We start from the raw sequence: 13,842 nt of genomic DNA on the forward strand, positions 1-13,842 counted from the left end.
AAGTGTGTCGGTTCTCCCTTGCATAAGAAAGCAGAATTCAACACTCTATGAATGTAGCGAAGGGCCGGGTGAGGAATATCAGCATTTTTCTCACCCGCGGTACGTTATCCTCTTCCCCCCCTTTAGTGCCTTCCAAAAAATTTCTTGCTCTTGTGAGCTCAATTTCTTAAATTCTCCGTCCCCTTTCTCATCAATCCCAAAATTTTCCTCAACTCATCATTAGTCAACTCCCTCTCCTCTCCATCAAGGTGAAAGGTGATCCTAGGTAGGTCATCATCTCTATGAACTTCCAATGTGGAAATGAATTCTAAGGTAAACCTCCGAAAAGTGGGCACCTTACGGTCACAAAAAGCCCCCAAACCCAACCTGTCAAGCAATTCCTCCACCGCATCTTCAATCCCGAGTAATTGAGTAGCAAAGGGGTCGATAAATTTAGTAGCCATAATAACCCTATCATACAAAATTCTCCACACCTTCTTATGCTGAGCACTACAATTCTTGCACCCCATATAATCCACAGGCGATGTCTTTTTGTTTTTTATTACCCATAGCAACAATAGTTAGCAACTTAACAACAATTGCAATCGCAGCAATAACCTCGAATTTCAGCAATTAAACAACACCACAGCCCGTTCAACAGCAACACTAGCAACAACGGACTCTAATATCAGCAATAAGACCAACCAACTCCTCTAACACCCACAACAATTCAACAACAAGAGCAACAACAACTCAACTATATCCAGCAACCAACAATTATTCACCAACTTTGGCAACTTACAGCACAATATCACAACACAACACTCCAATTTCAGCAATACGTCAATGACACACTCTCCAAATTCCAACAACAATTCAATAACTCAATAAGGAGAGCAACTCAACAATATACACCCTTTCTAAAGAGTAAACTAGATTAATTCAAGTTAACTCAAAGAAACGAAAGAGTGAAAATTAAGACCAAACCGTGAAGAAAGGCTTCAAACTGTGTTAAGACGGTCTTGAGGCAAGCCCAGGACACTCCAAAAATGAAAAAAAAACGGACCTAAAAACGTCCCTTAGTGCTGCGTTTTTTTGAAATTGGGAAACCCCCAATTTTCTAGGGTTCACGTTTTTTTCAATTCAATGGAAAATTATAAATGTTCTAGGTGTAATTTGTGTCAGAGAATGGGGAAAAAGTGGTGTATTTTGATTAGGGACAAACTAGATGAGAGTTTAGAGGTGTACCAATGGAGGATTTATGGAGAAATTGTGTTTTGAAGAGGAAGAGTTTTGAATTTTAGGAAGAAGAAAAAAAAAAAAAAAAAATCAGACGACATACCTGAGACATGTGTGTCGATTTTTTTTAATTTTCCGGGCGGGTCAGCCGCGTGGGCCTGCGGGCCGCAGCAATTCCTGGCCAATTCGGCCCTTTCCACCCTTGTTTCATAATATTAATAAATTGTAGATAATTAATTTATTTCATATTTCTAATTATAAATTGTAAAATAATTAATTAATTCTCATTTCTAATAAATCATATTCCTAATTATAATAGCAAAAATTTTAAATAATTATTATCTCCTTATTCTAATAGTATAATTAGGAAAAAAAGCCTTAATAAATTGTTAATTTATTTCCTATTTCTAATAGGAAAATTGTAAAATAATTAATTAATTATCATTTCTAATAGAAAATTATATTCCTAATTATAATAGAAAAATTGTAAATAATTAATTATCTCCTAATTCTAATACTGATAGTATAATTAGAAAAAAAAAAGCCTCCTATAGTTATATACTAGATTTAATGCCCGTGCAATGCACGGGCCTATTTGTAAAATTCTATCTTTTATAATGTACAAATACAAAAAGTACTGCTTTTTAACCTTTTCATGCATGTTCGATGCAGAGAGTCGCTGTTCACAAAAGAGAAGTAGATAAACATCCTCTTTCGATAAAATACAATAACTACTTGTCTCTTTGTACTTGTTCTGTAAATCTATGTCGTAAGGCAGGGCCTCAATCCTTATTAAATAGTACTCACTCCATTTATCCTTTAATGTAATGGTGAGTATTTAGACAATCGTATTTTTTCTGGTGCGACCTACTCTTTGGTGATATAAAGTACAATCACCTTGTATATATACTTCCTTGCCTCTGAGATTTGGTACATGTATGTCGAGACTTTTGATTCTCACATATAGCCATTTACTAACACAGTATGAATGACATATCTTTCATTTAAGTTAAAATTTGTTTCCATGTGATTTGTGAAACCCGGAGCTCAAGAGGGCTATGTCCTGGCCAATAATTCTGAATTCTTTTGTAATCTTGTTTGTATAACGTCAATAATTCTAACACGTCCTTCATTAACTGAGTTCGTGTAGCGTGAATAGAAGATTTCTAACTCGTGATTTACAATTTAAAACATACAAAGTTGTAAATTAGGATAATATTTTTGTTAATTGAATTCATTGTACATAAAAAAGAAAAAAAAAAAAAAAGAGAGAGACTATCTCGTGATATATTAAAACCGAATCATTTACGTACCATCTCAGAAAATAAGAAGTCATACTCATTATTAATCTATGAATATATTAATATTAACAAAGAGTTAATTCTCTCCGTTCTTTATTTTGCTTGCCAACAAAGTAATCCTCTATTCTTGTTATATTTTGTTTTAAGTATGGAGTTAGAACTCATGGATGTTTAATGTTTTTTGGTTCAATTCAGGAATGAGAAATAATCTTGAATTTACAGGCGAATAAAAACGTTAAAATTTCAAAGATATAGCTCTCCTACAGTCTCACACTCTTACTCATGGAGTCATAGTGCAACTCGACTCAAATAAATATTTATGGCCAATCCGTAACTTATAAGCTTACGATTCGATTCTTCTAAAACATTAAACGATGCTAATAATACGAATCACCATATTATTAACTACTTAATTTATCATAAAAATCACTTAACTTATACGTAAAACTCGAATTAGTTTTTTTGTTAGAGAGACATTTGGTAGAGAAGTGGTGATTTAACTTAAAAAGCAATATTGTACAAATAGAGACCAAAAGTAATGTGCTACCCATTGTATTACGTATAGCAAATAACAATCGAGTTCACATCATATTCGAAGTGTAATATCTTTATGCTAGATTTTTTAGGGTTTTGATTGTTTTTACCGCTAACACTCGTACCATAGGGGCGAATTTGGCCGTTCGCTAAATTACCTGGTTCTTGTATGGTCTATTTTGAGACTATTTCATAATAGTGGCACTATATTTGTAGGATCAATGAAAAAAGACGTATTCCTTAACACTATATTTATGATACAAATTAAACTCTTAAAAGACATATATACTCGAGTATTATTATGTGAGCTTCTGTCCATATCATGGTTTATATATACTCCCATGAAAAGTCCTAACTAAAATCATATACGGAGTACTCTAGTTCATGGCACGCAGAGTATGTATGCACCTAGGAAATCAAAACTGAAATTGGACATTTATTATTAGTAATTAAAAATTATTAGTAATTAAAAATTGGACAGTTTTAATCGCTCGAAAAAACAATCATCTTACTTTGTAAATGTCGACTACAAACGACGACACCCAGGAAAGATAACCTCTTAGGACGATTCTTATATTTCGGCAACGTAATTACTGTGTTTGCTCATTCTGCTCTGATCACCACCTTTTATCAAAGAAAACTAATAATACGATTTACTATTCCCAAAATAATTACCTTTTTTAGCATTTTTTAGTAGATCCTCCATAATCATAACTGCGAAAAAAAAGAAGAAGCAAACATTAGTATATTGACTAAAGCTAATAATATTGTGCAATTAAACGTAAGATGCCAAAAAACAAATTTCTACTTCATATTATGAAGTCTTATAATAAATTTATCATATACGGAGTATAAGCCATCATAAATTATGGTAAGAAATAATGCTAAAAACTTAGGATTTGACGAAAGCCTTTCAAGCTATTTATAGTTTTATGGGCGCTTGTATTGTAGAAGTCCTTGTTCTAATCAAACGCAGAATTGGACAATTGTACTTGCATTACAATAGTAAACACGACTCAAAATATTATCTCCAAGAATTTTTATCTTTTGACATTATGCTCTATTTTTTAATCTTAATAATATATTTAAATAAGTGAAGTAGTCCGTAAAAGTTGGACTCTCTATAATCGCTCGAAAAAAGCTTCCTTTATTAATATAGATAGATATATTGATTCGCGCGGGCCTGTGGTTTGGGCTTCCCGGGCCCCTTTGTTACTTCTTTTGTCCACTTTTTTTTTTCCCACACATTCAAAAGCAATAAAACATTTAGAGGAATTAGATCCTATATTACACAAAACATAATAGGAGTATGGAAATTTAAAATATTAAACACATTTTTTTTGTTTAGGCATGAAACTCATAAATATGTAAGACTATTACTACTAAGACCCCCTAATTAAGACGAAATACAAATAAGTGGATAAGAAAATCGGGTTGTCTCCCGATAGCGCTGTTGTTTTACGTCATTAGCTCGACATAATGACGATATTAATCTTCGTAGATGGGTTCCGAAAGTAGAATGGATTCGAATCCTTCTATTTGGAAACCATCATAGTATAACTTCAAACGCTGACCGTTCACCTTCAAAAATTTTCCCAATTCCAAGCTCTGAATCTCTACGGCTCCATGGGGGAACACTTTAGTAACCACAAACGGTCCAACCCATCGGGATTTCAACTTACCCAGAAACAAATGTAGGCGACTTTGATACACGAGAACTTTTTTACCCACCTCAAAAGAACGCCTAGAAATCATCTTATCGTGCCAAGCCTTAGTCTTCTCCTTATACAAGGCCGCATTCTCATATGAGTCAAGTCGAATCTCCTCTAATTCTTGGAGTTGTAATTTCCTATGAAGACCAGCCTCATCTAGACTCATGTTAAAGCTTTTAACTGCCCAATATGCTTTGTGCTCGAGCTCAACAGGTAAATGACAAGGCTTACCAAAAACAATCCGGTACGGGGACATACCAAGAGGTGTCTTGTAAGCCGTTCTATATGCCCATAATGTATCTTCTAGCCTCACACTCTAATCTTTTCGGTTAGGATTAACCGTCTTCTTCAAAATTGACTTGATCTCTTTATTGGACACTTCAGCTTGTCCATTCGTCTGGGGGTGGTAGGCAATGGAAATCTGATGTGTGACTCCATATTTCTTCACCAAAGCCTCAACGGTACGGTTACAGAAATAGGTACCACGGTCACTAATAAGAGCTCTTGGAAATCCAAACCGAGTGAAGATGTGGCTTTTAACAAACGCAGCCACAACCTTAGCATCATCGGTCTTACTGGGGATGGCTTCCACCCATTTAGATACATAATCCACCGCCAACAAAATATAGAGATAGCCATCTGACTTAGGGAATGGACCCATAAACTCAATACCCCATACGTCGAAAATCTCACAGAATAACATCGAATTTTGTGGCATCTCGCTCTTCTTAGATATTTCACCTACCCTTTGACAATTATCACATGACTTGCAAAAGAGATGGCAGTCATGAAATAATTTTGGCCACCAAAACCGCATTCTAGCACCTTCCTCGCGGTTCTCCTAGCACCAAAATGTCCTCTACAAGCATAAGAGTGACAATGTGCCAAAACAGAAGCGATTTCAGCCTCTGGAAGACACCTTCTAATCTGATCTGACCCATACTTCCATAAATAAGGCTCATCCCAAATGTAATATTTAGCATCACTCTTGATTTTATCTTTTTGGGACTTAGAAAATCTAGCAGGAAACCGTCCCGAGACCAAATAATTTACAATGTTAGCATACCATGGCTCGGCGGTTTGAATGGTTAGTAATGTCTCATCGGGAAACATTTTTTTCATAGGCTCTTGGGTGCTTCTTGCTTTATCATCATGAATGATACCCGTCGTGAGGTGTCAAAAATAATATTTATAAACTCCAACTACAACTATAGCTAGCGGCAGTCGGGTCGAACCACAGAGAGGCAGGCGTAATTTCTAGTTGTTTAAATTCGGTCTAAGGTAACAAAAGGTGGGGGTTTGATTGGTTTGGTCTATAGCTAATAACAATAAAAGAAAAGTAACTAATGAAATATATAAAATCAAGTATAAAACAGGTACTAGGATAGTCGGTTCGTTATAGTTTCGGCGGCAGCATATTAAACAGGTCTAAATCAAACACATGAGGCGGGAAATAAAGAGGTCCTCTCGGTCCACTCTTAACAAATAACATCTTTCGATCTCGCTATAGGTCCCTAATATCACTAATACTAACTTTCGTCCTGAAAAGTGATTTACGGTCTAAACTTTACCTATCTTCCGATCTCAGCATAGTTTAGTCATTTTAATTGGTGATCTAGCAATTGTCCCTATCTCTCGATTTAATGGGTCAGCCATATCCTAAGCATTCAACTAGTCGTGTGCACTCGATTCGTCGAATAAAGAATTAAAACAATTAAAACGAAAATAAAACCTCACGTGGTCAGTCGATCGACCGGGTAGGGTGGTCGATTGACCAACACGCGAATCAGGCCGTGTTCATTATATTGCCGCCTACACTACAATTCCCCTACATCCTAGCACAAACTATTTAGCTACTCATACTAAGGATTATAACAACAATAAAACTAACAAAATAGACAGAAGAATTCATGCTTGAAATAATAGAACAGACAATTAACATAAACGATAATTGGCTTGGATTCTAACTAACAATTCTATATCTAACAACGCAATAAAGATGAACTGAAAGTAGAACAGAAGGAATACCGAAAATTGCAGAAGAATAGTAACGGAATGATTAGAAGTATGAATGAAAATCCGATGCAACCAATATTCCAAACCCTAACTATGATATTCTAAAACTGAATGTGAATCTTAGATAAAAACTCGATCAAAACTGGATGCCTGTATCTGATGTTCTAGGTTACGTTATATAGCAAACATACGTAACACTTATTATCAAAACCTAAACATAATGGACTTCAAGTTCCTCGATCTTTTAATTCTCGTTTGGGATAGCAGCTTGGTCGATCGACTAAGCATGGCAGTCGATCGACTACTCTTCAGTGTTGTAGCACCCCCATATTCAGAGGAGCCTTAACTAGGCCTTCCTTAGTATATAAGGGCGTTACCAACTCGGTTGCCCGAGGATAGTAATAATCAAACGTCGATAAAAGAACTATTACAATGTTTTACAAGCGGTTTAAACCAACAAATGATATGAAAGATACAAATCAAAGACCACTAGCTACGACCATCGAATCTCGTGAAGACTCATCCCCGGACTCCGGCTATCAACAACATCAACACTGCTAAGACCGATTTGCTCACCATAAGGGATCACGGCGGACACATAACAAACAAACAACCACACAAGGTCGATCGAGATAAGATACGACAACGGCAACTACAATTATAAACACAATACAATGCTACCAATCTCAACACAATCACGGTAATTCAACCAACTCACATCGATCGTCCACTGGACCGATCTGCGATGGGGACCGCAGCCGCACCCACCAAATCCCCGCTCCTCATAATGAGCGACAACCCTGTCCATTAATGTGCACATCCCCTCCCGTGGCGGGTTCCACGGAGGGCGAAACTAGGGCGTGAAGTCACTCCCGCAAGTGACCCCACTCAGCCGAGACGCATCTCGAGAACCAGAGACAACAACCACAATCACCATCACAATCGTCACCATACAATTACGACACTAAGCAAACACAAAACACTCACAACAACTGACACGCTAGACCATCTACAGAAACTGAGTAGGCGAACCTACCTTTATGCAACTGCAACCAATCCATGCCGACAAACAACGTGTCCAGCGACCAAGCAAAGCCTATAACCACAATACAATTCTATATTACTAACAAGCAAACCCTAACTATAAAGAACAAGGACACGGATGATGATTATGACATACCTACAGGGAGAAACTCAGCAAAAGACCGCTACCCGACTCAAGAGACGCTTTCCTAAGGCACAAGGATCTTCAATAGGCTTCCATGGAGGTTTTGAGGTGAAGGGAAGGGAAAGAGGCGACTGAAGGATAGGAGGAAAGTGGCGGAAGTGATATGCGGATTTAACAAAACGCGATATAAAACCCTCACTGAAAACCCGGTACTCGATCGAGTACCCAACATACTCGATCGAGTGGCCCCCTACTCGATCGAGCAACCTAGCTACTCGATCGAGTAGCCTCTACTCTGTCGATTACCACTCTTAACACGCAACCTAAGACGATTTTGGCACTCACTTCCAAGGCTATTCCCGCTCCCAAGGTCAGTCAACGCTGGTCAAAGGGCCTCTAAAAGGGCGGGTATTACAGTCTTCCCCTCTTAAAAAGAACTTCGTCCCCGAAGTTCAACTCCCGTTTCCAACACACTCGACACGGAAAGACAACTTCACCCTTCTTTTGATACTACTCTCCTTAATTATCATCCCCCCCATGTCATCATCATCCGTCTAACGCTCTACTCATACGTATATATCGACTCTTGCAATTATCATACAAACATTATTAACATCGACTGTCACCATATATGTATACTTCAACTTTTACAAACTATCCTCTATAAGACATCAACCTCGCAGTACAAACCAGCACAAGCAACGATCTCCCATCATATGGCAACAACTATCAACCCGAACATATCTCATAACAGCTTCACGCCGCACAACTACACCATCATCGCAATTCTATTACAACACATTGTACCGCAACTAATTCTTTACACACATACTATCATTTTCAAACTCCCACGCATGAATTACTCAACAACTAAGGTAATCAATTACGCTTCCTACAAATAAACAACAAAACATTATAGGCAAACAAAACCTAATTTTGAAATCAGCCTTTTATTTCGCGATAATTTTCGCGACATTACTCTTCCCTTCTAAAAAGGAACTTCGTCCCCGAAGTTCACCACCAAAATTACAACACATGTTACCTATTATTTGCATCGTGACATTAAATAAAACCATATTATTTGTTATGGACATTACTCACTAACTATATACTCGTTAAATTAGAAATCATACACAAATCTCCGGAATATCTAGTCACCGTCGACAATATATGTTAATATGGTATGCACAAGTGTATGAGAGGTTATAACTCCGACAAAAAGATCGTAACAGGGCGTATGCAACATTAAAGTAACAAGAAACTATTACCGCTTCACTAACTGTGAGAAATACGCTCATAAAACTTCAAACACGACTTCCAATATATGAAATTAACGGTTCAAAGGTGTTACTACGCACTAATAGCCACATTAAACATCAAACTTGCAATTATAAAACAATTGAACATTTTTAATTTTCGAAAATCTCCTGTAACAGTGCTACTCGATCGAGTAAGTAGAGGTACTCGATCGAGTGCCATGCTACTCGATCGAGTGTCCTGGCTACTCGATCGAGTAGCCTACAGATCAGAAAGCTTTTTATTCCGTCTTCCTGCAGCTACTCGATAGAGTACGGGGTACTCTATCGAGTACCTACAGGCCAAGTTCCCCTATACAACCTGTCATAAGCCAACATAGATACCCATATTTGTCATATAAAATTGAGTCGGGACGACTCCCCGACTTCTAACGTCCTGCAACAAGTCAGAATATCAAATCCGGCCTTATGGCCAATCATACAAGTCCAACTAAGTCTCAATGAAAGCAACTACTAAAGTCTAACAACAATACCAACACCTAAAACCAACTACCATTAACAAAGATAAGTACAAGGAGTATCACTCCTCCTCCTCCTGCTGCTGCTGCTGCTCAAACATCACCTCATCATCACCACCACCGCCAGAAGTACCTGCTCCCGATGACCCAATCCCCGCGTCCACTCCTCGCTCCTCCGCTCCCCGCTCCGCTCCACGGGCCTACGTACCATGGAGTCAAGCCACCGTAGGCAAAGGACCGAGGTGTCCCCACGCCGACCGATCCACCCCGTAGGAATGGAAAACCCCCGAGTAGTCCCCAACTCCACTCCACCACACCGGGTGCGGTCCCTCGGTCCCTATCCCCTGAGCGTACGCCATCTCGTGCATGTTCCGGAGTGTCAAGGTAGATGACACTCTCTCCGCCAAGTAGCTGGATCGCGTCTCCGGGGTGTCGAGATAAGGGTAGCACGGAAAAGGTTGCTGCTGCTGTGGTGCCTCCGGCCGTGGCCTAGTCTCTGAGGTCCTCTCTCTCACTCGACGGGGTCCTCTCCCCAACCTAGGTCTCTCCACCGCCACGACCGACGCATTCTCGCCCTTTGTCGGCTCCGGCATCACCTCGAGAATGGTGTCGTCGATGAGGTAGGTCTGCAGGTGGCGGGGTCTGTCATCATCCTCCTCCTCCTCCTCCTCATCATCGGAGTCCACCGTCACTACCGTCGGCTCCAAGGGCTCCGTGGGTGGGAGGTGCTCAGGAGCTGGAATCTTAATCCAACTCATGCCCCACACCCTCCAAGCTAGGCTACCGTCAGCCAAAGTCCTCAACCATTTCAGGTCGAGATAGTAGGCACGGTCCATGGTGGGCACTGGGGTAACTAGAGGCACGTACTCCGAAGAAGCCTCGAAAGAGGTTAGCTTTTCAGCTAACCGAGTGGCGATGGCGCCACAACTCAAGTACCGGGAAGAGGCAGTAGCCATCAAGGCAAGGGCGTTAAAAGGCCTGAAGTAGCAAACCCTTGGGTAAAAATAGCACTTGGTGCAGTTATTGCACTTAAATTATTTTTTTGGTTTTTAAAATATGGAATCATATGAATAATGTAAAAACTCCAGGAAAGGAAGATTGCACAAACCATAGAAGGAGCATTAAAGACCACTTTCCTGGTCCGCTCCGGGTTCAAGTAGGACATCAGAAGTAACACCTCATGGTTGTTTAGCTTACTTATATCCTTTCTGTCATAAAGAAGGTTCGAGAGAGAACGGAGAAAGATCCTCAATGTGACATGCTGAACGTCATTAATCAGCATGTTACTCGAGGTAGGAGCTGGTTTCCCGGTCAAGCAAGGCATTAGGCGGCATACACCGCACTCAGCAGGGATATCGGTGATGGAATCCTTGGGAGGCTTGGCCAACCCAAGGTGAGAAGCAAACTGGTCCATAGAAAGCAAGAAACTAGTGTTCATCAACCGAAACTCAACGGTCTGGCCAGCGGGGTCATAGATAAAGGAGCTCATAAACTCCAGGGTGAGAAAAGGATAGGAGTGTTTCCTCAGCCTATACAACCCAAGAAGACCCAAAGTCTCAAATATGTGACGGACATCCGTCTCTATCTCCAATTCCTCTAACAAAGTAGTGTCTATACACCTCGTAGGTCTCATCTTGCGTTTTTGTAAGTCTACAAAACGCTCCCTCTGCTTGAAATCGACAAAAACCACTGAAAGGTACTCTGGAACTGTGGGTACCACAGGTCCACTCCCTTCCCCCATCTCAGGTGGATTACCCCTCCCCCGTTTACTTTGGCGGGTTCCTAGGTTCAGTCTCGGCATCTATTTCAGCATATGACTTAAGCAACTTGCACAAACACGTAAAGCATATTCTTCATGTAACTTGAACTTAACTCACTCAGTTAGGCACACTAATTCACCCACAAATTTTAACATGTGAAGCACAGAAGTCATGCCATTAACCTTGAATATTAAGCTATGTACACACATTCACCAACAGTTTCCAAAATTTGACATACAAGCTCAGTTTACTACTACTCATAGGCCATAGTCGTGGAAGAAATTTATCATGGTGATTACATATGCTTAACAAATTCGAATATCCTAGCATGATTCTAAAGATTGTTCCAAACACACTTCTTAATCCCATGTGAGGCATTCTTACTAGTTCATGGAAAAGAATAACTTAGAACATATCATTATCACCCTTCAACATTATGAACAACAACTCAATTAGAATTTTCGATCGGTCTTTACAAACTTGTGATAATTTTGGCATATTTTCATCAATTGTCGTTACTATTATCATATTGAAGTTCAACTTATACTTATAATGTCATTCACAACACCAAATTCCAATTATAAATCACGAATTTCCATTTGAGGCATTTTTAAGACGGAGTTTTAAGGCAACTTTTTAAGGGTAAAATCATCAAAATCCATCCTTCAACATGATATAAACAACACATAAGGCTCAATTCTACCATCTAGCCATTGTAAAACAACCAAAAATCGATTTTAAATTTGCAAACCCTAGAAATTTCGGGTTTAATCCTTGCAATTTCTAATCTAATTTACAACAATTAATCACCAACAAACATGGAAAGAGGGCATGTGAATCATCTTTCAACAATTAAAAGCACCGAATTGATCACGATAATCGAAAATTTCAGATTGTTTCACTTCTCTAGCACATTCAAATCAATAAACCATGTACATTAGGGAGAATAGCATACCTTAATTGAGTAGCAAAGTAAAGAAACGAAATTAAGCAAAGAAATTAACCCAAGAATCACCACTAACCCAAGAGTATGGGAAGATTTGAGAGGAAATAAGGATTTGAGAGTAGCGTAGGTTTAGGTGTTTCGAAATATAGGGGAAGAAGAATAAGAAATAGAAAGATTAGGGGTTTTAGAAAACCCGTACGATTCGCTTTACAGTAACCTACTCGATCGAGTGCCTGGGGTACTCGATCGAGTACCATCCTACTTGATCGAGTAGGAGCTAAATCGTCGAGTATCTGCAGGAATTTTTTCCCACATCCCAACATCATAGCTTCCTAACTAGATCGAGTGAGGTCTACTCGGTCTAGTAAACACCCGCACTCGGTCAAGTATAGTTAAGTACTCGGTCAAAAGTACGAAGTAAATCAAAGATACCTGCAAAACAACACCGCGTGTCGATTCCAAACTAAGTTCGGAATTCGGCACCAATTATCACCTTCGATCACGTTTTACAATCATTACTCACGCACAATGTATCGCCTTACTAACAAGGTGTATGCCACCTTACGCTACACAACTACCCAACTCGGTTTACCTGCTACCGAGTCACTCTCAAGCTTAGTCACGTCATCCTATCATACTCAAAACTTGTCTTAACGTGTTGTTGTCACACTCGCTTCCACCATAACATGAAACATGTAACTAACATTAATTTATTCTTTCATATAACACATAATTATATACTCTTCATAACAAATTAATCTATCCATGTTCTCTAATGCAATTATAAGCAGTTCATTTTACTCAAATCAATTGTCACGCAGCGGAAAAGTTTCAACTAATTAACAAAGCATATACACATTACCATATGCTATGATTCGGATTATTACTCAATATTTCTATAACTATCATCATAGTAATTACGGTAGGATTTATAAACTCGTATATGACTTCCGTCATCATTAACTTATAGCAAACACCTACATGTTCACTCTTCATGTCACGACACTCAATTCCACATTTTCACGCATCTCTATCACGTAAACTTTCGTCACATATCTCATAACCATCATATAAGCTCACTAATCATTCAAAGAACTTCAATAATCTCGTCAACATTTACCATACACGGCCCAATTGCCACTATCACACCCCTATTAACTCTAACAAAGACTTAACCGGAAGTAGCTCCGGCACAATTAACATTCATATCACAAATAGACACTCGGACTCCACATTCCCATACCATGTGACTGGCTTAAGTATCATGGGGCCAAGATTTTGAAATGAGGGCGCCTACTCACCCAAAACCTAGCATCAGCTGGGGCTCCCATTACACATACACCAGGTTCATTTTATTAGACTCCCTACGTTCATTATTTTTTTTTATTTTTTTTTGTTACAGGTTCCAAAATC

The 13,842-nt window shown here is 39.0% G+C and overlaps 1 protein-coding gene across 1 annotated transcript; it reads right to left on the minus strand.

The window, feature by feature from the left end:
• Nucleotides 1–4,541: 4,541 nt before the first annotated feature.
• Nucleotides 4,542–4,931, minus strand: LOC141628533 (uncharacterized). The gene has a single exon (XM_074441661.1). The coding sequence runs from the start codon at nt 4,929–4,931 to the stop codon at nt 4,542–4,544; it is 390 nt and encodes a 129-aa protein (XP_074297762.1).
• Nucleotides 4,932–13,842: the final 8,911 nt, after the last annotated feature.

This window comes from Silene latifolia, chromosome Y, assembly GCF_048544455.1.
Source record: "Silene latifolia isolate original U9 population chromosome Y, ASM4854445v1, whole genome shotgun sequence".
Taxonomy (NCBI): Eukaryota; Viridiplantae; Streptophyta; class Magnoliopsida; order Caryophyllales; family Caryophyllaceae; genus Silene; species Silene latifolia.